This window comes from Antennarius striatus, chromosome 15, assembly GCF_040054535.1.
Source record: "Antennarius striatus isolate MH-2024 chromosome 15, ASM4005453v1, whole genome shotgun sequence".
Taxonomy (NCBI): Eukaryota; Metazoa; Chordata; class Actinopteri; order Lophiiformes; family Antennariidae; genus Antennarius; species Antennarius striatus.
In genome coordinates this window covers 8,951,957-8,975,251 of record NC_090790.1, presented here as the reverse complement: position 1 = coordinate 8,975,251, position 23,295 = coordinate 8,951,957, and the positions used below count along the sequence as shown (strand labels likewise).

Below are 23,295 nucleotides of genomic sequence, written 5' to 3'. Positions count from 1 at the left end.
CTGTCAATGGGAGTCTAGTTACATTTCTTTGTGTATTAGACAATAAAATGCATGAAATACCTGCAAATTACTTAATTATTTCACCAATTTTAGAACTAAAACTAAGTTTAACTCTTTAAGTTAAATTAACTTTGAGTAACTAATGTTTTATTAACCAATGTTAAATATGCAATGCATTTTCTACATTACAGACCAATGCTCCTGTCTAATAAGTGTGCTTGCTAAAAGTTTTAAGCATGTAAGCTACAGATACACTTTGATTTAGTAACACTAAATGTATTTAAAACATCCTGCTGCACTGGGAGGGTTGCATGCAGTTTCTGGGATTTCTAACAAACTATAAAGAGCCATAGAGGGGCAATTGTTCACTACAGTATCGCCTTGTTTGTGATGTCAGACCAGTTTACACAGGAGGGGAAATGCTGTCAGGCGAGCTGCATACAGAAGCCAACCTCTCAGACCGGTTGGGCGACATTGTGAACTTTTCTTTTACTGAACAGGAAGAAGCTGACAAAGAACGAAACATCACAGTAAAATGCAGCCTGTCAGTATGAGTGTTTCAACAGATTTAGTGTGACTTCAAGCAGAATGTGAATGGTTACATGGAATAAAACACTTGTTTCCTTCTCTAAGATCTACAAAGGTAAAGTATAACTCTATTGGAATGTTTCAGCAGCCCTATAAACCTGATATCTTACTGCACTGTGTTCAGCAGAAACGCAAAAGTCACCAATCAATCACGGATATTTCTTATCTTCAAATATTTTCAGTATCACATTCTGTGGTTTTCTATTGAAAAAATTCATTTTTGCATGAGTTTACATCTTCTATATGGCATGTGGAGTGGCTTTTTATGCTTGTTTCCATCCAATAAAGGCAAAATCAGTTGATGTAAGAAAGGGACTGGTCTTCTGTTTTTAGAAAACAGTGCACATTTAATTAACATCTGTATCACAGAGCAGTTTGAACAACATTGATCACCTCAGGATGCCTTTTTTTAACAGGTGTTCGGCTGTCCTGCAAGCCTGACCACAGTGTAAAGTGCATAAGAATGCAGTATTTACATAAAAATAAAAAACACAACTATGATTTCTTAATTCCTTAAAGATGACTATTCACAAATTAAGTTCAACATCATCGGCATAGTGGCAAAAAACCCCAGCATTCATATCATTTTTCTTCAGAACAATGTAGGTTTTCATTGTTACAGTAATGCAGAATGCTTCAGCTTCCACAATGTGCTGTTTCAGGATGAAGATGTTTAATCATGATGTCAGCATTAGTTGGAATTCAGTTCTGTTTGGCACGAAACATTTGAGTGTCTCTGATACTGATACACATTTTACAAAACCATTGCTCATATGCGTTTTATCACTATCACTGCTTTCATACTGAAACACTGTCACGTTACAAGGATGTCAAGTGAATATATTATGTCTCACTTGATGTCGAATTTACAGTCATTTAATAACATTTGATCTTTGAAATAGTCCCACAATCCTCAAATTAATTCTCCATCATTCAACAATTCGTGTATAAGGATCTCAGTATTATCTTATATTAAATAAACAAAGACATCACCACAATGGCCTTGGCTTTTAACGCTATAACGTCACAACATACCAGGTGTCTTCCACTTTTTTTTTTCTCCCCCCACTCTTAATCGCTTTTTGTACTAGAACCTGTTTTCCTCTCCTTGGGAGTGTTCCCTGGTTTCCAGATGTGGATGACATGCATCTCATAGGTCATCATCGTAGGGTCGACTGTGGACGGTGTTGACTGAGCGCGCCGCGGGGGTCTTCGCTCTTGGGAAGGACACGTCGTCATCCAACGAGTCCTTGGAGTATGGCACGCTGCTGCTGGCGCTGCTCCTGGGCCGGCTCAGGCTGGGCACCGGAGCGCGCGTTGTTGGCGGCTTCTGGTGGGTGAACTGGCGGCGCACATCCTCCACCCGTCTCTCCCCTCGGTTCCTGCCGTTGCAGCAGCGACAGATCCCGATGAACATGACGAAGCCGCCCAGAATTTCAAGTATCCCGCCGATGTAGCCGAGGATGATGCAGTAGCCGACGCGCACGTCGTTCAGAGGAGTATCCGATGAGAGCTCGGTGAGGATGTGGGTGTACCAGGCGATGGGTATGATGGTCATGACGCCCGAGAGGAAGATCAGCAGTCCACCCAGGCCTGCCACTACCCAGTTAGGGGACTCTTTCCAACATCTGACCCCCGGGATGGCCACGGCGATTCCACCTAGGGTCACGATGAGAGAGGCCACCATCAAACCCTGGGCCACCCTGATGATCTCGTTGGCGAAGTACGTGGGGTCGGAGAGGCTGCAATCCGCTCGGGTGTTGATGGATGATGCTCTGCAGATCTCCCAGATACCTTGCTGGATGAACTCATCTGTAGCGATATCGGGGACCGCGTGAAGGGTTCTCCAATTCGGAGCAACTGTGGCGGTCAGGTCCAGAATCCACCCGCAGGGAGCCAGGACCATCCCAAAGATCAGGATGCCCGGGGTTCGCATGGACAGTCGGATCCACTCTTGCGCTGATCGCCCCGGCATGACGCTGCTGTTGTTGGTGTGTGTTCTAACTACCGACACTGAACCAAACAAGAGTGTTAGACTTCTCACCAACAGCTAATGTTATAAAACAAGTCCGACTGAAACCTGAGTGGGCGGGGCCTTACCTGTCTACCTCCTGGTCTGCAAATAGTACAGGTGTGGCGCGTCGTGCGCCAAAGATGGTTGTTTTACACTGTTTGATGAGAATATGGGCACGTTAATGAATGTTGTACAGCTTAAATAATGATGAAACATTTACATCTTTGCTTTTTTTTGCAATAAGTCATCTCTTGACGTCTACTCTGATAATATCGTGATTTAAATTTGAGATATTCATATGTATTTGTATAAATGTGTAAATTCGCACAAAATGTTGTTGTTGATTTCCATCATAAATTAATCATCGAACCATTAAAATGAATCAATAATTACATCGTGTTAGATATCTGGAACAATCAAGAAAGTTAATCTCAAATGCCTCCAAGGTGTGTGTGTGTGTGTGTGTGTGTGTGTGTGTGTGCGTGTGTGTGTGTGTGTGTGTGTGTGTACACTGACGAAAGTTTTCCGAGTAATTTACCAGAATTAATGAGAAGCACTGTCAGTATCTTTCATCCTTTCTTTTCCACCTTGTTGATTGTATTTACGCAACAGGAGTTAGAACATTTGGTTTAGACATTTTTTTAAAATCAGTTTGAGCGCCGAGGTTAAGTTGGTAAAATCAAATAAACAAGCAAACAAAATTAAAACTTTCTTTACAGCTTCCATTTTTTATTGAACAACTTTCTTGTTTTGGACGGTATCATGACAGAATCCACATTTGAACTTGTGCTGTGATCAGCGCGCAAATTGGTGGCGTTGGTGTTGGTGTGGCTCGTAAAGGCTACGTCAGAGCCACTTTTAGCAGGAATGTCGTTCCACTGGATGCTTGTGAGGACAACTCATGTCCGAAAAACAGATCATGTGTATTTACATGTCTGTGTCTGTTCACTTGCTCATCCTACATTTACTTTCTTTCCGACTGCCTTCGGTTTTTTTTTTAATGCTTTCCGTTCCAGTTTGGAAGCCGTGGAACCGGATCATCCACAAATGCTTGTCTCAGAGCGCATACATATAGACCGGGACCCTTAAATCACTTGGACCCTGATCTAAAAGAAAACTCACAGCCCTGGAATCGTAATTTCATGTCACTAGATTTTTAACAGCATATTTCTTATTATAAATGTTTCATTTAATCCTCATCGCACCATACGCACTCATACATGCCAACCACCTAAATATGCTTGATACCTTCCTCCTTCAGATCAATGCTTGTATTTCATCAGAAATTCTAAGGTAAAACTTTTAAAAAAATATATATTCCTGCCCCTTTATCTGGATTCACACCAAAACTGGAAGAATTTAAGCCGAAAACCCAATCTCCACCCGAGTTTTAGGTAAATGTGTCCATTGGTATTTGCATAATCTTTCTGACAAACCCCAAACCTCCAGTCACTCATATCCTTTAAGGTGGAGGTAATAAAGGCTCATTAAAGGATTTTTTAAAATTTTTTGTTTTATTGAGTGCATAGCTTATTTAATTCATGGTCTAACTTCCACATAGAGACTTTGATCACATCTTTGTGCTCAGACCCTGAGACCGTCACCCTATTTTGACATGGCGATCAACTTCATAAACACAAAGGAGGAACATGAAAGTTTCACAGCAAAGTTTCACAGCAATAGAAAGACCTGTGACTTGATGATGACAACCCCAATGACTGCTGAATCACTGTGAACATAAGCAAATCATTGTCACTGATGGGAGCACTTGCATGTTTTTGCATTGTTCTACAGGCCACGTTTGAGTTTTGTCTGAATAAAAATAATTTAATGCAGCCTATTTGGTAATCACCCCAGTACACAGACCTACATACTCATCTCCTGAAAGCAAGACTCTTTGGAGCTGAGTAACTGCTGCCATGGTAACGAGCACAAGACATGTCTTTTATATCCTGTTTTGCCTAGTCAAATAAAGGAATGGAAAAAAAACCGTGCATATCTAATTATCTGTGGGGCAAAACAATGTTTCAAGTTTTGTTTTTCCTGTTCAAACTAATAGTTTATGTTAATATTAATAAGTGGGAGTTACTGAGCTTGACTCCATGCATCCAACCTTACAAAAACAGGAATATAAAATCTTGTTATGGCATGTATTTACTGGGTGATGTGGATGGTTGAATGGCTGTTGGAAACAATGAGCTGGCTGTTGGCTGTTTATGCAATACATAAAACATATGCCTCAAACTTCTCAATATGCACATCTGAGATTTTCATTATCAGTGAGGCGCATGAGCAGACTAGTAAACTGTGCACATTACACATGCACTCAGTTTGACACAATGCCCTTCTTTAATATAAAACCAGGTAGATTAAAGCACAGCCATTATGTTAATAAACAAACCACCATGAGAAAAATACACTTTGTACATCCAAAAAGTGTTGAACAGAAAAAAGAACCTCAAGTTTTCACACAATCACAAGATACATCACATTATTCTTGGCATTCTATTAACTTTTCGTCACATGAGAAAAAAATGTAAAATCCATAAATAAATGTAGGAGCGTGATATTCTACTACTTGGTGGTCAGTAAAACTAATACAATACACTGACATATACTGAGTTATTTGGCACTATCTAGGTATTATTTAGGTTTTTGTGTATACAATCTAAGTTTCCTGTGGAACCAGAGCTTGCTGGATTAGCAGGGTCTTTGTAGCCTCTATGTTCTGAAATTATCACCAATATTGTCCACAAGATGGCGATATTGTATTTAACCATACCAAAGAGAAGGAGGGTGATGGATGGATGGATGGATGGATGGATGGATGGATGGATGGACGGACGGACGGATGGATGGACATCACATTAATATTCATAAAGTCGTTGATCTGTGTGGGACCCAAGGCCTCACACTTTAAATTATCGATTACAGTACTTGACAAAATCAAAATCAGAAAAAATTTGAAACAAACTAACAAACAAACAAACAAACAAACAAGACCGTCACAAAGCAGCCAGTTTCTGATGAAATGTGGACAAACTAGTCCCTATTACACAGACAAATGAATGAGGCTGACCCCATTCGACCCTTAACCCCACCAAGTCTCATCACCAAACACATATTCAGGTGTCACACTTCACAACATTTTATATTTAACCAACAATTAGCACGAACACAACAGCACTGAGTACAGAGGTTATCCACTTCTGACCGACCAGAGCTGCTGCTGGGTCCGTGGAAGGTGTTCACACGTTCACCATCAAGACGCCGACCAGCCTCTCAAGTTTCCCACGGCACATAGGTCAAAGGTCAGCGCTGACCAGCACAGAATTCCAGAGCTGCCAACAGCATGGCGCGGTCACATGTCCCAGAGTCAGCATTCTTGTACATATAATTTTCCACAATGCAAAGTGTGTTAGGTGTCCAATAGAGTGTAATTATTTCTCTTATAAATTAGTTTCAAACTCAATAATTCTCACATACAACAGGTATGACCACACCTGTGTAGGGAGGGATATGTCAGTGTGAATTTGAATGAGGCTAAACACTCGCTCTTATACTACAGAAAGCTCAAAACCTTTTGATGACAAATGTAAAGTTGGAGAGAAATGTAAATCACAGCAGCGCCTCGGCTTGACCGGAAGTTTGATTTTGTGGGCCGGAAGTCGTCATCAGTGTTTTTTGTTGCTAGTGGGGACCAGGGAGCTGCGAAAATGGCGATGCCTCGTCGCACCTCTCAGCAATCACAGCCGAACTCCCTGCTTTCCTCCCCGCCTCGCAGCTCCTCTCTGGCCGGTACTCCACCCAGCTCCCCACCGGCACCTACCGACGATGCTGCGCTACTTCCCCAAAGAGGCGCGGGAGAGAACGCGGCTGACGGTGAGGTAACCCCCGCGTCTCCCACCACCACCTCCCCAGCTTCGGCCTTCACCGCCAGCAGCGGCAGCGGCAGCAGCGGCGCTAGCTCCCCAGCTACGACCGAAGGTAGCGGGACCAGCCCCGGCTCCACCCCCGACTCAGGCAGCGGTAACCCCAGCAGCAGCGGTAGCAGCAGCGGGTCTAATGGGGCGTTCAGGGAGCTGTTTGAAGCCTGTCGGAACGGAGATGTTTCCAGGGTGAAGAAACTAGTGGACGCGATGAACGTGAACGCCAAAGACATGGCGGGACGCAAGTCGACACCGTTGCATTTTGCTGCAGGTAGTCATGACTAAAATGACATTTTGAAATGTTTCTCCCTGCTGGGGAGGTGTTATTAAGTAGATAAATAGATAGATACTTTATTAATCCCGAAGGAAATTCAGTACTGAGGGACATTGAACTCAACCTACTGAGAGACATTGAACTCAAGAACCAAGAAGGGGTGTCAGCAATTTGTGCTCGATAGCAGATGTTCAGCAGAAAAGTTTGTAATGGCACCAACGAAGATAATCTCATTTATTAATTTTAATTAAAAAGCTACATATGAAGATAGCAATACAGAATGTCTTTATAAAGCATTAAAGAATAATCTACGGTATTTATTGAAATGTTCGTTTTATTGCCTGCACATCATTATTTTCCAGCAATGTAGTGTACACATTTTACATGTCACACTTTACTGACGTGCAAAATTGTATTTCATATCAGCAGTGAATTTTGAGTCCTGTGAGTTACATCGTGCATTAATGTGGAGTCATTGAAAAGAATTATAAAGAGCTAGCTGATGATCCAGATCATCAACAAAGTATGACAGTATATGATGTGTTGCAACTCTCAACTTTAATCCCTTATAATATAATAACTTAACATAAATACAGTGCTACCGCTACTTACGAAATTAATTGGTTCCAGAAGAAATTACGTAAGTAGAAAACTATGTAAGTAGAGATGCGATTTCCATATAAATACCCTAATCCGTTCCAAGTAAAAAAAAATTCCGACATAAATGTTTTATAAAGCATAAAAATGCATCAAAACATGTAACAAATACATGTTACGATTAGATTATTGCACAATAAATGAGAGTTGTGCATAACGTAAGAAACAAAGAATAGACTAAAGAATAATAATGACAGTCATTTACCTTTTAACTGCTGTCCCCATTGTTTTTTGCCCTCTTTGGTTAATGCGCTCCTATCTCACGATGCCGAACAACAGAGTGAATTCCAGTCCTCCTTTTGAACTTCTCCAATCACCCACGCAATGCCTTAAACTCCTTAAACTTCCTTTTGTTTTAATAACGTGTCGATTGTAGATTTTTGGCCATATTCTTTTGCGAAATCAACCAAACACATCCCTTTCTCATGCTCTTCTATTATCTCTTGCTTTGTATGGACAAAAAAACTCTTTTCTTCGTCACTTTCTTGGGGTCCATAGCGAATACGTACTGACAAAGTTATTATATTTGCGCAGAACTATCAGACTACATCAAGGGTCGAGTGCCGAAAGCACCGTTCTAGCTCCACACAGAGGTGGAGTGGCATCCCTCTTAGCCAATGGGATGCCAGGAAGATATGTAATAAGTAATAACCAATGGCAGAGCAGCTATGAGAATGTTGCGTTCAGGAACCTGTGGGGGATTCGAGTATCAGCCGATACTGTGTTTTTACATTACGTTAGTCGAAATTTCTTTCGTAAGTAGAGGTAATATTTTCCTGCTGAGAAATTTCGCAAGTAGAAAGTTTCGTAAGTACAGGTATCACTGTAGTTGAAAGCGCTATGAATTTTTAAAATGCCTTGTAATAACAAGCATATTAAAGTGTATAGTATTGTCTTCCACACAAGGGGTCATGTTAATCTTCAGCTTCGCTTTGGATTTGCTCCCATTTTTCACGAGTTTCTCTTTCCGTCTTCTTCCTTAATCCACTTTCACCTCAGGATTTGGGCGTAGAGATGTGTTGGACCACCTGCTTCAGACAGGCGCTAATGTTCACGCTCGGGATGATGGGGGTCTGATCCCACTTCACAACGCCTGCTCATTCGGCCACTCCGAGGTGAGACGTCTCAAACAAAAATAATCATACTATTCTGTTGGTTTCGTCTTATCAGGGTGCAGCTGTGGCTTGTTGCGCATTGTTTTGCTTCTGTGAGTTTAGTTGTAGTGTTTGTTTTATGCTGGTGTGTATTGCCACTCTACTTCTTGTGTGGTGGAGCTGGAGGCAGAGATACGTTTCAGATTCCAGCTTCCACATCTTTCCCGTTCACTCGATTGAGGGGTAAACCCATACATACCTGCTATCGTAGTACGTGTAACAATGCATGGTCTGACAACAGGTTATATCACTGCATCCCTATGTGAAATTACAACTTCTATAATCTATTGATTGTCAAATATAGATTTATGTGATAAATGATTAATTGTTTCTTTATCTGTTGAGAAATTCTCCCACTTGTTTAGCCAAATACTATAAGACCTCACTGAGCTGTAAAATGCATTTTCACAAAGGTTAAAATGTGGGTAAAAACTACTGAAGTTGTCTTTTTAGAGCCGCATTATTTGACAGTGACCAACATCTTCATCTAATGGAACTTGATGCAGTAGATTTAGTGACCCCATCTTTCAAATACTGAGCTGCACTGTAAATATCTACAGAAATAAAATGCAACACATACATCAATGCTGCTGTGATATGAATCAATAATAACGTATTTAACAGCAAATCACTGAGGGTTACTGGGTTTTTACCTATTAAGTACGAATTACTACCTACTTACTAAGTACATTGTGCAGGTCATGCAGGACCTTTATTTTTACATTTTTGTTGAATTGTGGAACATTTTTCAAGCTCAAGAGTAAACATTTACTTTAATTTGCCAAAATGCATATCATGAAATTATGATTTAATAAAAAAATAATTTACAAGATCTGCCTCATATCTGTAGAGATGAATGTGATATTGTTATACTTTTTAGCATGTAATTATTAAAAAGTTTGTTGTGAAAGGACAAGACAGTAATGACGGATGTGGGCGTATTTATTTCGACGAAGAAAAAGTGGACACGTTTGTGTTTTAAACGACCTTGGTGGCTGTTTCAGTTGAGATTTCCAAGTTTCATCATGAAGTCCACCCACGTGGCTCGAGCCTTGTAGACTTCAGAGTTTATGAGGTGCAGATCCACAAATCCGTACTTGTGTGTGTGTGTGTGTGTGTGTGTGTGTGTGTGTGTGTGTGTGTGTGTGAGAGAGAGAAACTCCATCACTGAGAGGTGAGAGGACAGAAGCCATCATGCCCGTCAATGACACTAAAACGCGGTAAAAGCTCTCAGCTATTTATGACAGGTGCAGACGTTTACCTGCCACTATGACGGATAGTCTTCCCAGAATTACTTTTTAATTTCGGTCCCCGCTATCGCATCATCACAACGAGCTGATGGCTATATCTTGCTCTCTGTCTTTCTGTAAATCTGCCATAGAAGGTAAGTGATTGACGCTGATAATAAAAAGGTTATGAGCAGTTATGCCTACAAATATGTTCAGAATGGACTTAATAGGAATCTGCAACCCCTGCTGTTATGACAGTAACCTAAAAATGTAAACCGGCTCTGTTGTATATTGTCAACCTTAAAGACGAGGTGGTTCATGCCTGTGCATGATGATGATGAGGATGATGATGATGATGATGTTGAATATCTGTAACAGATGTGCTCTTTGTCCTCCTCGCTATTAACCACAGTGATTAATCTCATGTTTGTGGTTTTAGAGGCTTTTAGTGCTTTCTAGAAACGCACTTTGTGACTCCCCGTCAGAAAAGTGCTGTGCTAATGTAACTGCATGAAGGCAGCTGTGATTAGCACTGAGATGAGAGTAAACATCATCTAAACTACACAACTAAACTTGTGAGACCGGTTACTTGCCTCTCACGTATGTGTTTTTTTTTTACACACGCACACTTGAACCCAGAGAAGGTAGGTTTCACTTTCATTGTGATAAATGCCTGGAATTAAAGAATAAGTCGTTCAGCAGTGAGTTAAAAGTAGAGATTAGACATTGTTTTCCATGTAAAGATTAAATAATACTAATCAAATCCGTTATTTGTTCCTAGCAGGAGGAATTATTTTTCCACTGTAGTTAGTGCATCACATGCATATACATATTGGTACAGGCCTGAAAACACACACAAGGGGCCTGTAGGCATGCAAAGGGGTAGAGCGACGGGCAGTTCCTTCATGGGTACCCCAATGAGCAACTGGTAAGGTGAACTGGCACTTCTCACTGCCACTTCACAACACACCAAAGTTGTTGGATCTTGAACCGGCCACGAGTGACAAGCCCAAGACTTGGTGGACTGAGCTACGGCCACCTCATGCAATAAAAATGTTCTTTATTGCTGTTTTCAGGTTGTTTCCTTGTTGCTGTGTCAGGGGGCCGACCCCAACGCTCGAGACAACTGGAATTACACACCACTACACGAAGCTGCCATCAAGGGCAAGATAGACGTCTGCATAGGTGAGCACAAAGCCATCCAAATATTACAGGCTGAGAAAGATGGTGGTTGACCTGGGTCATTTCTGTGGGGCTAATGCTATAGCATTAGTTTTGAACCTTAGCATTTGTGTCCTCCAAATTCACAATCTGGAGTTCGGTATAATCACGCAGCAATTTCAGGGACCATAATAAACCACCCACAGACAGAATGTTATTATTTTCCACCAATAACCTCTAAATTGCATCTACTCTGTTACAACTTATTCTTAAGCCCACACAGGGGACAGAAGAGCATTGATTCATTTCTGTCTTGCAATATACGATCTTCAGCAAACAGTTTTTATTTATAATACAGAACAGCAGAAAGGACATCCTCAGGAGCATTGCACTTTAAAGGCGAACCGAATTACACAGAGACTGTATAACTGATCCCTGTGGAGAAGCTGAAGTGTATATGATGCGCTGCGGCACGAAAAGTGTCTCAGCTGTAAGTCTGTAGGATAATCTTTATGATCTTAATGGAAAAACATCATTCAGTGTTAGTAGTAATACCATAAATGGCTAAATGATGGTCGGCGTCACCTTGCTGCCAGCATTAGTCTGGAATGCTGAGAGCAACGAGGAGGAAAAGTTGCTCCAGGCTTTTATTTGTCCGATAGATGCTGCAGATTTCACCCTGAATGACTTCAGAGCTGCAGAAGACTTTGTTTGCTTCTGATGACAACTGTAAAGAAATATCACCCTGTCGTCAAGTCTGAGGTGTTATCAGCAGTTTTGAATTGTGTGATTCAGGTCTTGGTGTGTGAAATAATGAAGCAAAAGTAATTCAGATTAGATTCCATCATGTAATGATATTTTCATTTGCTTGGAGAGCTGCATATCTGCTGTTAGCTTTTTGACAGGTTATTTTACATCCAGTCTTGACGTTTTTAAGTAATTAAGTGTCTGAGCTCCTGAAAGGTTAATCCCCGCAGACAGACGCACATCGTTTTGATTTAAATACTGTGTTGCATTTCATGTGTGTTTGGTTTGCCGTCCTTACTGCACGTATATTAGAAAACCAAGGCATGCGAACAAAGATCATGTGACCGCTAAGGCCTCGCACAGTGAACATAGTTTTGGTCAGCCTGCCAGGTTAGAAACTAGAATCAGAGTGAGTCAAATCACGTCGAGCAGCTCAGCTCGACGGATGCCCTGTCCTCTCAGACAGCGTGAGTAAGGAATTAATCTCTCATTACCAGATGTGCGTCCTCCAAGTTCTGGATAAAAATCTCATCAACATACTTGGGATAAGAAGATCTTGGAAATCCTAAGGCAGCCTTGTGATTGGTTGTGAGTCTAAAAATGACTGTCTCTGTAAACGGTGTCCTCACTTCTCCTCAGTATCTTTTTTATTGGTCCTTTTTATGATGCTTTCCAGGCTAACATTTTATCATATTATTTTCCCAGATGTCAGTAAGGTTGATAGAAAGATTGATGTTTTTTTGGTTATTGCAAAAGCACTTCAATCTGTGGTGGCTGGACTCAAATCAATGCCTTTTACTGATTTTTATATAGTGTATCCATTATTGGGAAAGCAACTTTAAGGCATATCTTTACACAGAAAAACCAAAACAAACCCACTCAAAAGAAAGAATCTTCTTGGGTGAACTATTGAAATAGTCACACACAACCTTCCCATCAAGGTGTATCAGCCTGACGCAGCCTAGTAGCACGCAGCAATTTCAAAGTAGACATCAGCTCCTCTGCTTTACACGACGTTTGCCTCATTAAATCTCCAAAAACGCCAGAGGCCAAACAAACAAAATAAGTCTGCATAGAAGTAAGAAGTCAACATGTGTTTACTGGGAGAACGTGGTATTCGATGTCCTGCAGCTCCTCGGCATTGAGGCAGCATTGATCTGTTGATCTGTTCATGGGGTGATGTGCCAGAATCAGAATGTTTTTATTTTACACCAGTTACCAGAAACACAATAAAAAATAAGTTGTAAACCAAATGTAAACAAAGGACCAGACTGGAACCCAAGCTGTTAATGTTTCTGTGTGAATGTACATCCTTTCTCCATCTGCCTCATTATAGACATACTCTGTATTCTCTCTATCAGTGTGTGGGATTGGTGCAGAGCTAAATCATATTTTTGGTGAGGGGTGAGTGGGTGACTAAGGTCTGCATCAGTGCAGGGGCACAAACGGGCACAAACGTACTCGTGCATACATTCAGGCACCTTTACTCTTCTTTTGCTGGGGGTGTGAGGCGTACACAAGTTAAAGGGCATGTGGACCACGGAAGTCAAAATAGTAGAAAGTAAGAGGGAGGCAGGCGGAGTCTTGACATTACACCCCCAGAAAAGCTCATGTACTGTACAGGAGGGAGAGCAGGTAGTTTGCTATTCAGCTCATACCTGTGTGGTAGTCACATGTCTCCTCTCTCCTTTCCTCTCCTCTCCTCTCCTCTCCTCTCCTCTCCTCTCCTCTCCTCTCCTCTCCTCTCCTCTCCTCTCCTCTCCTCTCCTCTCCTCTCCTCTCCTCTCCTCTCCTCTCCTCTCCTCTCCTCTCTTCGCCGTCATACGTTCTCCCTCAACTCTTTTGTCCTCTACCTCCCATCCTCCCTGTCTCTCAGTGAACGCCCCCCATCTCCCCCTTCCCCTCTCGTCTTGCTCTCCGCTGCATCGCTCAGTCAGTTGGAGAGGGCAGAGTCTCTCCACTCCCGCTGCCTGCCCGCCTCCTTGCTGCTGCTGCCGCCGCTGCCACCTCGATGAGCTGTAGCGTCTCCCCCCTTTCACTCAGTTTTATTTGTTTTTAACTGTCGCCTCCTCCGTATCTCCCCCTCGTGGAACTGCGGTGTGATTTGCGTCGTATCTGGTCACGCAGCCACTCCGTTTCTCAGGCGGTGTGGTGTAGTTTAGCTTTAACTACTCTTGTTGTGGCATGTCTGTTTACATCAGCAGCATGGCTTGCGGGGCAGGGGCAGTCAGGGGCAGCCGAGGGAGCAGCGCTAGCAACAGAGGAGGAGCAGCTGGAGGAGGAGGAGGAGGAGGAGAAGGAGAGAAATGTGAAACAGGACATGCAGGAGTTCTGCCCAGAGAGCCAGGAGACACAATCAGACGAGGAGGGATAGCAGAGGAGCAACAGGGAGAGAAGGGAGGAGGTTTAGGAAGAGCTTTTTATGGAGCAGGATGTGGCTCGGCAGCAGTAGGAGGAGTAGGAGGACTAGGACGAGGTGTGTGTCGAGGAGTTTGCATGTCAGTCCAGGAGCTCAGCTACTGTCTGTGTCTGCCCTGTTGTTGTACAGTGTTACTGCAGCATGGAGCAGACCCCAACATCCGCAACACCGATGGCAAGTCTGCCCTGGACCTGGCCGAACCCTCTGCCAAGGCTGTGCTCACAGGTCAGTTTCCTGTCTCTGTTTCTGATGAGTCGCATGTCAGATTTGTGTGCGTCTGTCACATTTCTTGTGTTTGTATCTCTCCTGTGTACTGTCTTGTAAAGTTTCAACTTCTGTCCAAATGCATTTTGCTCACAACTTTGAACAAACAGCCATTTCCTCATTTGGTCTATACTGCACACAATTTCAGTGTGGCAGTTCTTCTCTTGCAAGTGTAAGCCAATCGTGCACTCTGCTCGCTATTCATGATTTTAATCCAAGGCTGGCGGTACACATAATGATTCCTACATTAAATTTTTTCTGTCCCAGTGTCAAATATGTGTTCCTCACTGCTTTCCTTTATGTATTAATTTATTTTATCTGGACTCGTTGAGCTAGTCTGTATTCTAACATTCATTTTCAGTTCATCCCATTTGCATTGACGCCAAATTTCACACCAAAATATCCAATTTTTCCCTTCAATAAAGCAACAGAAAGAAGCTTTTCCGCCTTTAAAAGCATCGATGAACTCATTGGAGAGCACCAGTGGCCGACACGACACTAAAACTTTGCAGCGAAACGCTGACTAATTACTGGATCTTTCATTGTTACGATCCCATAAAGGCAGCAGGACTAATTACACCGGCTCAGTGGTATAGGAACCGCTGAGACACAGTCACAGCATTTAAACCAGAAACTGATTAAAAACATACGTCTTTCATCATCATTTTTTCTCTGTCTCCTTGCTTGGAAAACTTGAAATACAAACAGTTAAACGTAGTACTCTGTTGGATATGTGTTGATGTATATTTGGCTGTATGTTTTGGCAGAGTTGCGAGTCATATTTATGTAGAGTGAGAAGGTTGAAATTGCTCTCATTGATCTCTTGTTGATCAAGTGTGGCTACAGAAATGTTTGAATCTTAAAATCTTCTTGCATTCTCAGCTGTTCTCTACCGTGGAGATACACTCTAAATCAGTTTTGACACCACCCCTCTTGTGTTTGCATCACCAGTTCCTGTAATTTCACTCAAGATACACACAGGATGGAGGACTTAAGCATTCTGAATACACATTTGCAGATTCTTTCAAACACAATAATCACAAATCTCGAAGAATTTACAGAGTAAATTACACATTTGAAAGTCTGATTATCACATGATTGAATCTCACATGATTAGAGATACTGCAAATAATTTCGCTACACTAATGGCCCCATATTGGAGCAACAGTCCCAAATGAAACTGACGAAAACATAGTTTGTGAAAACCTGATTTTTTTTGTGTTAACTGTCACAAGAAAGGTAAAACAACATCAACATCAACCGTTGCTGCATTATTTTCTCTATTCTTGGAAGAGTTATCTACACTGATAAATGTTGCCAGCAGAGACCCTGAGCTTGCTGCATAACAGGAACAATGGAAGCCTGTGAGGGTCCATCAAATGAGTCATGCTGCCACCAATGTGCTGATTTGAAGTGTGTCTGTGTGTGTGTGTGTGTGTGTGTGTGTGTGTGTGTGTGTGTGTGTGTGTGTGTGTGTGTGTGTGTGTGTGTGTGTGTGTGTGTGTGTGTGTGTGTGTGTGTGTGTGTGTGTGTGTGTGTGTGTGTGTTGTCTAAAAGGACTGGTGTTCTTCTGAAAACAACAAAAATAAATTACAGTAATTTGTTAGCACTGTCTGGCTGAAAAAGCTTTGACACTTAACTTGTGGATTCATTTGTTTTGTTTTCATTGGTGTATTATCATCATAACTGAAGGATGATTGTGTTTTTAGTATATAAAAATGAACCTGTCTGTGAGTCTCAACTTTATTTCCACTGTTGCCCAAAATGGACAAACATTGTCTTTTCCCTGGGCCTTTCATTTTTATTTTTGGCTTTCTGCTGTTTGTTTTCGTAGTTTTTTCATTTCTCATAAAATTTGAACAGACACAATATTTTTAATGTCATTGTGCCTCATATATTTATTACTCATATAATAATTGTCATTACGCCCATGGGAAATGATAATAAGGATCTAAAGGAACATCTGAATGCCCTGCATCTGCTACAAACTGCCCCTGTAATCTCCTTCACACTTACCATATATTTAACAGGTGAAGGATTTACAGGGCCGGTTTGGTTAAATTTGGGCATTAAATATTAATAAACTTTGAATAACCAAGCGAACAGCGCCCTGCACAGCAGCAGGGCCTGCATTCACACTCGATTCTTCACAGTGAGTGAGAGACACATAAAGACAAGATGATGAGTGACGAACAAATTTCATTGGCAGAGGTAATGATGGCTGTGTTCCACTTAGGTGATTCATTAAGCTGCGCCAATGAGCCAGCATCTACAAAGCTACAACACTGGCACTAGATCATGTAACAAAAATACAACCATAATTAAGGTTGTCAATTACATATATACTTTGCTAAGCCATGTCAAAAAAATCTTCTGTGAAGAAAACCTATTAGTGGTCGCCAAGTAACAAATTCAAACTCGTTGAGATGCTTAAAACATCCAAAAAATGTCATGGAATACTTGTCGTTTCACTGTAGTCAAACCACCCAAGAGCATTAGATGGGCTTGTTCTACTAAAAAAGACAACAATAACTTTTGCAATGACAGCTTATGCCTCCGATGCACTCAGGTGAAAATGAACAGCTACCAGTGGATTGGTTGATTGTGTCTATGCATCAGCTCAGACACATTTACTGCATCTTGTTCTAATTGCCTAAATCTCCATCCATTTACATTGTGTTTTCACCCAGCAGCATCCTGGAGCAATTCCACTGTTATAATTACTGTTGGCAGTAGTGCATTTTGGTGCTGTCGACTTGGTCAGGCTTTGATAAAATGGATTTAAATTCCCCTTCCTAGAGCAAAAGCATGCAACTCTGTAAATAAGAACATAAATATTGCATTTGTACATTTGTAGTATCTGTATTATTATCTATAGCGGCAGAGCCCTCTTCTTCCTCAGCCTTCATGTTCTGTGTCTAATGTCGAGTTCCTGCTTTTTTCCTCAGGTCTGAAGGTTATCATAGTTTTCAACTACAATCTCTGGTAAGGGAAGTTTGTATTGACCCATAAATAAGCTCTAAGCCTTTTCACAACCAACCAGATGCTCTCGGAATTATTATATTCTTTTATCTCTTAAGTGAAGAAGTGAAACTGAAAAATACATTTAAAAAAAGAATTCTCTGTCATCTATTCCATTTCAGTTAAGACCCATTCCATTTCAGATGTCATCCAGTACTTTTCCCTGATTGAAATGAATGGGTCTGAATATTTGAGGCCTGATATAGACTGACTCATCTAATGTCAGCTTCTGATGTTACCATGTCATCCTCACAATAAATAAAAAAACTCTTCTAGAAATTCTAATTCTTCTCAGCAATTTATTGCACTGTTTAAATCACGCTATTTGTATTGTTCCTTACCGGGTTGTAAAGAAAGTCATTCACAGATTTACTGTGAGATTAGTTTATCGCGGAGCGATCAGCTGTTGAGCTGAATTTAAAAGTCTTGCAGGATGCAAGTTTATCAGACGTTGAAGCGAAGTTGGTGCGTTTCCACCTGATTTATAGTCCCGTGTCATTTTATTTTCGAAGTTCATATATATTTAGCACAACAAACTCATTTATTGAAGTTAAAATTAGAAGGTGGTGGATATCAACGGTGATTAGGTGATGGCAGTCATAACTGACAAAGAACAGGATAATGAAGAAAATAAAACTAAACGGAATGGCCAAGTTTTCCTAGTGTTCTTACATCTTAGAGTTTTTCATTGAAATACACAAGAGAACAGAGATATGGTTGACCAAAAAACACAACACAGTAAAGTGTTAACTTCAGAAATAAAAGGCTCACCAGGAGGTTTCTTCTGAATGTCTGTCCATCCTCTCATTGTTGACTGATCCTCCTCTGGAAACAGCTCCCGGGACACTTTCATCCAGTCGTTTGTGCCCTTGACAGTTCTCTCTCTTCTCTTTTCATCTTCATCTGGCATTTTTCTTTTTACTCATCAATTACAGTGCATCGTGTTCTTGATCCATCCTTCATATGTACATTAGGCCTGTTGCCACTCTTCCCCCTGACTCATCACCTTTACTCTTTGTCCCCTTGCAGTCTCTCACCCATGTCTAGTACACTGTGACAATTGTCATTATTGTCTTTGTACACCTTAAAAGTGTCTTTAAATTTCTAGTAGCGACATGATTCCACTTTTATGCATGTGTAGGAAGCACATTGTTAAGCTTTTGAGGCGTTGTTGAACACCTCACTTCCTGCACAAAAGTGAAAACTTTTATATGGCTGTAAAAATATTTCCAATTTTACTGTAAGAAATGTCGAAAAATGTATTTTATAGTCTAGAGGAAAATGGAATCACAACAGAATAATACAATTGACGAGTTAGTGTAGCTATTATTCATCCAGATCATGGTGATACAGAATTTTTCTTGTAATATAATATTGTTGTACATTTGATATTTGTGTTTGTTCTGTGGGAACAAACACTTTGCAGTAACCACTAGACTGCAGCAGTAAAAACATCCAATCTCAAGTGAAAAAGGTCCACACGGACTCTCTGTCAAGCAAACGAGTAGCAGTGGGCTCAGACACGTCTAATATAACAGCAGGACAGAAAAGCTGTGGAAGAGATTCAAGTTTATAATTAGACTTGAAATTGAAAATTGGGCTTGGGTCGAGTGCGTCGATGAGTTTTACGGATGTGAACTAAACCAAATTATCATTAGATAGGTTTATTTAGGAAGCCAAAGAAATGATTTAACTGTTTAAGGCACACAGATTTCAATATATAATATTACTGCTGTTTACATGATCTGAAGCACATAATATAAAGTCCTAGACTAAGTTCATTTAGGGCATGTATACCTAATATACAATGATTTGCTTGTTAAACTGTGCATAATCTGGCTTCAAAGAAGAAGAGGGTTTGTATGTAGCCCCTCACTAATTTGTGTCATTTATCAATTCTGTTCTAAACCATGTGTACATGCTTCTGGGGAAATATTATTTCAGTGGTGCCACTCCTCTCATTGACAAAACGGGTGTGTTGTTCACCGTCTCCCAATTCTATGTCCATGCAAATAAGCATATTGTCCAATATTTAACTGATGAGATGGAGGAGATGTGCTGTGTACTGTACTTCTATGTTTGTAAACTGATCAAAGTAGTCTGGACAATAATCCAAATGACAATGATTAAATGATCATTGTCATTAAAAGCAGATAAAAGGTGGGTGAAATTATTCTGAAGGAAAATATTGATTATATTACCTGTAGCAATCACCCAGGAGCAGAAATGATAAGAACTTTTCTGTCTCTGCTTTTTTTGTGCTTGAAGTATGGTTTATTTATTTCAACTTCTGACCATACAGACAGTCCAGGGTCATTCAGTGAAATTGTTTACAGCGAACCAGCCATTTAATAAACCCTGAGGCACATGATATTTTTAAAAAAGAAATGCTGATTAAGGGCTTCATTGAAGTTGGGTTTCCTCCGGTGTAACATTATAGCTCTGGTTCAGTGTACTGGCTAAAATACTTTGAAGTACACACCAGTTTCCCCAGAGGTTAAAGTGAAGTCCTCATTTTTACACCCTGCTTCAAAGCGATGATGTAATTGTCAGTGTTAGTCCATTCGTCTGTCCGTTCATCGGTCCGTTAGTCCACCAAATATCTTCGTAACCCTTGCAGATAGAAAGATGAAGCAAAAAGCACATTACTTGGGCAGCAAAATGGATGAAAATGAGATGATGACCTTGACCTTGAGAAAACTAGGTCAAGGTCAACTTTTGTACACTCATGAACCGGATGAGATAGAAAACGAGGGAGAAGGCCAGTGTAAGACTATAGATCAAAGCTAGTGCTTGATCTATGAAAGTAGGTCAGAGCACTAGTTTTGATATTTGACCCATGGAAGTATGTCAGGGTAAAATTTGGAATTCAGGGGTGTCGCGGGATGTTGCATCCTGTGACTGTCTTGTTCTTGTTTTGTTTGACCTGTAATTGAAAAAATGTGAATGCACCAATTCAGCACATATTGGTCATTTGGACCCCTTTGCAAAAGTCATTCAGTTTGGCGCAAAACAATATTGTCTATGGTATTGAGTCATAAAACGTTTAAAGGAGACAAGCCTCTGATTTGCACTCAGTGTTCAGTAAATGAATCTGTCTGATCAGGCGATGTAGATGAAATAGTGAACTTCAAGCTTTTCACAGCTGTAAGACTTAGGCAAAGATGCTGTAGAATCTTTTCCAAATTGATCAGCAATTGCTTGCTACTGTTTGCTGTACAAAAGTGTTTGCAGATGTCAATTCACTGCTGAATTTTATCAGAGAAGAATACTTGGCCTAAACAACTGAAGTCACACTGTGCTGCTGGGGTTTAGTACAACATGAATAACAAGAGAAATATCTTCCCCAGCAGGTTTTTTTGTTTAAAAAAAGGAAACACTGTTGCTCATCCTCTCAATTTTGAGCTTGTAGTTTTCCTAGTAGTGTGTGTACAGTGTATATACTGTATGTATGTGTGTATATGTGTACACTATGCAAAATCTGCATGTATGTTTGTCTGTGTGTGTATATATATATATATGTGTATATATATATATATGTATATATTAATTACAGTAATCCTTCACGCATTTGCGCATAAACACCCGCGGTTTCACTGCATTGCTGACTTTTAAGAGGTAGTCACATGATACCGTACACGGATTCTGTTGGCTGACAGCATCCAAAAGTGTGCTGCGTTCCGTGACTCTCGTAATGCACCGTACTTCTGTGAGACACTCAAGTGCTTTATAAGAGTGTGGGAAAAGTTAATACAGATAGAAGGTGGTTTAATATCAGTATGGGGAGGGTTCATAAACCTTTAAATTACTGTAAATAATAAGATAAATCGTTTGTCACTATATTGCAAAGTTTCGTTTTTGCGGATGGTTCTTGGAATGCATTAACCGCGAGTCACAAGAGGTTACTGTATACTATATATATAGTATATACTGTATATAGCGTGTATATATGTAGTGTTTGTATTTATATATATAGTGTAAATACAATATATATATATATATAATATACTAGTATTAGTCGCTATGAAATATCCGTCTCTTTTATATATATATATAAATTGTTTGTATGTCACATTTTTTCAGGACATTCCATGAAGTTTAAATGCAGGATCAGCTACCTGAAAAGAATTTGTTTTCTTGCAACCATTGACCCACGACTGGAGATAACCTTTTTATGCTGTCATGATGTTCATAATAGTGCTGCTCGAAGATCGGGACCAGTGAAGGATTAACAATCCAAGAACATAAAAAGAAGCAGTCATTTCAACCTCGTACCTTTAGAAGGCACCATTTTTGCAGCAATTTTTCAAAAGTTCACTCCATGCCATCCTGCTGATTTTTTTCAGCAAATTCCCATACTTAGATATTCAAGTCTGAAATTCGTCTAGAAGCTTAAAGCTCAGGACAGTAAATGAATAAAGAAAGAAACGGGTGATAATTCATCACTGTACTAATTATGCTGCATGATAAAAAGGAGAGAAATTCTGGGGGGATAAACAGAGACAATGGAGAGATGATAACAGAGAGAGAGAGTGAGAAACAGTCCATTAGCTGCTATTAATTACCTCTGATTGGTATTCACAGACTGGCTCCTTCTGAGCCTCAGAGAGATCAATTCTCTCCCCTGGACCTCAGTCAAAACACGCACGCACACACGCACGCACACACACACACACACACACACACACACACACACACACACACACACACACACACACACAGATTCACTCAGTATGGTTCGGCAAGTGAAGGGAATGTCTGTGTGACCTTTAACCAGATTGTAGCTGATAGACAGGTGTGAAGGACTACAGTTTCCCTCTTGGTCAGTAACAATGGATCCCAGTGTATATGTGGTGCATATTACAGACTCTGGTTCAATGCACTGAACTTTGCAATTGTAAGAAAGTGGAAGCTCAGACTTTTCCAAGTAGCTCCTCTCACACAATCATTGTTTTTTTTCCCTATCCATGATGTTTCTTTAATAAATCCTATTAATGAAGCAATTTCTTAGTTTGGATTTGACTCATTCCACCTCGTGTTATTGTATTTGTATGTTTTCAGGTTTACAATATCCTGAACAACCTTTCAGTTCGAGGTTGGCCTTACCTTTTGAATATCAGCTTTGAAGACTTCTATTGGAGGGCTTTATTATCTTGTTCATTAAAATATCTTCACTCATGGTCTGTTCTGATAGAGTATGTCTTCCCCATATGGCGCTGGTTTTCAGCTCCACGTCCAGCCGTAATGTGGATCTCTTCATCAGTCTGTCACCAGTGCAGAATTTAGAGAGCCTGAAGAGGCTGACTGAACAAATGAGTTAACTTTGAACAAGTTTTTTCCCCCCCTCAAGAATTCCCCATCATCTTGTCATTGTTAGCTCTTCATCTTCAGGAATGAGTTACGGACAGCAGTAATAGGCTGTCAGGGACAAAGAAACTGCAGCTACAAGGATATGCTGCAATGATTGAGACAGGAAAAAAATTTTTTTGCAGAAAATAAAATGGCTTTCCATCCTACAGGGCTGACCCAAAGGCTTCAAAGCTTCTACCACTGCAATGGTAACAAGATGAACCAATGCAGTCACAGACTGCAACATCAGGCGACATAGCAAACACAATCCTGAAGTCTGCTTTCCCCTGAATTCAAAATTTTACCCTGACCTACTTGCATAGGTCAATGATCTATGCAAGTAGTGCTCTGATCTACTGTCAGTGATCAAAGCACTAGCTTTGATCTACGGTCTCACTTACACTGGCCTTCTCCGTCTTTCTATCTTATCCGGTGTACAAAAGCTGAATTGTGACCTAATTTTGAACTACTTTTCTCAAGGTCAAGGTC

General features: G+C 40.7%; 2 protein-coding genes across 2 annotated transcripts in view; one reads left to right on the top strand and one right to left on the bottom strand.

Moving 5' to 3' along the window:
- Positions 1-589: 589 nt before the first annotated feature.
- On the bottom strand, positions 590-2,688 carry LOC137608660 (claudin-23-like). The gene has a single exon (XM_068335182.1). The coding sequence runs from the start codon at positions 2,561-2,563 to the stop codon at positions 1,739-1,741; it is 825 nt and encodes a 274-aa protein (XP_068191283.1). The 5' UTR covers positions 2,564-2,688; the 3' UTR covers positions 590-1,738.
- A 3,621-nt stretch (positions 2,689-6,309) lies between these two features.
- LOC137608436 (poly [ADP-ribose] polymerase tankyrase-1-like) overlaps positions 6,310-23,295 on the top strand; it is a 73,199-nt gene continuing 56,213 nt past the window's right edge. The window contains exons 1-4 of the mRNA XM_068334816.1: positions 6,310-6,802; positions 8,462-8,577; positions 10,922-11,030; positions 14,302-14,397. Coding sequence (XP_068190917.1) covers positions 6,319-6,802; positions 8,462-8,577; positions 10,922-11,030; positions 14,302-14,397 — 805 coding nt within the window. The 5' untranslated portion in view covers positions 6,310-6,318. The remainder of the gene's footprint in view (positions 6,803-8,461; positions 8,578-10,921; positions 11,031-14,301; positions 14,398-23,295) is intronic.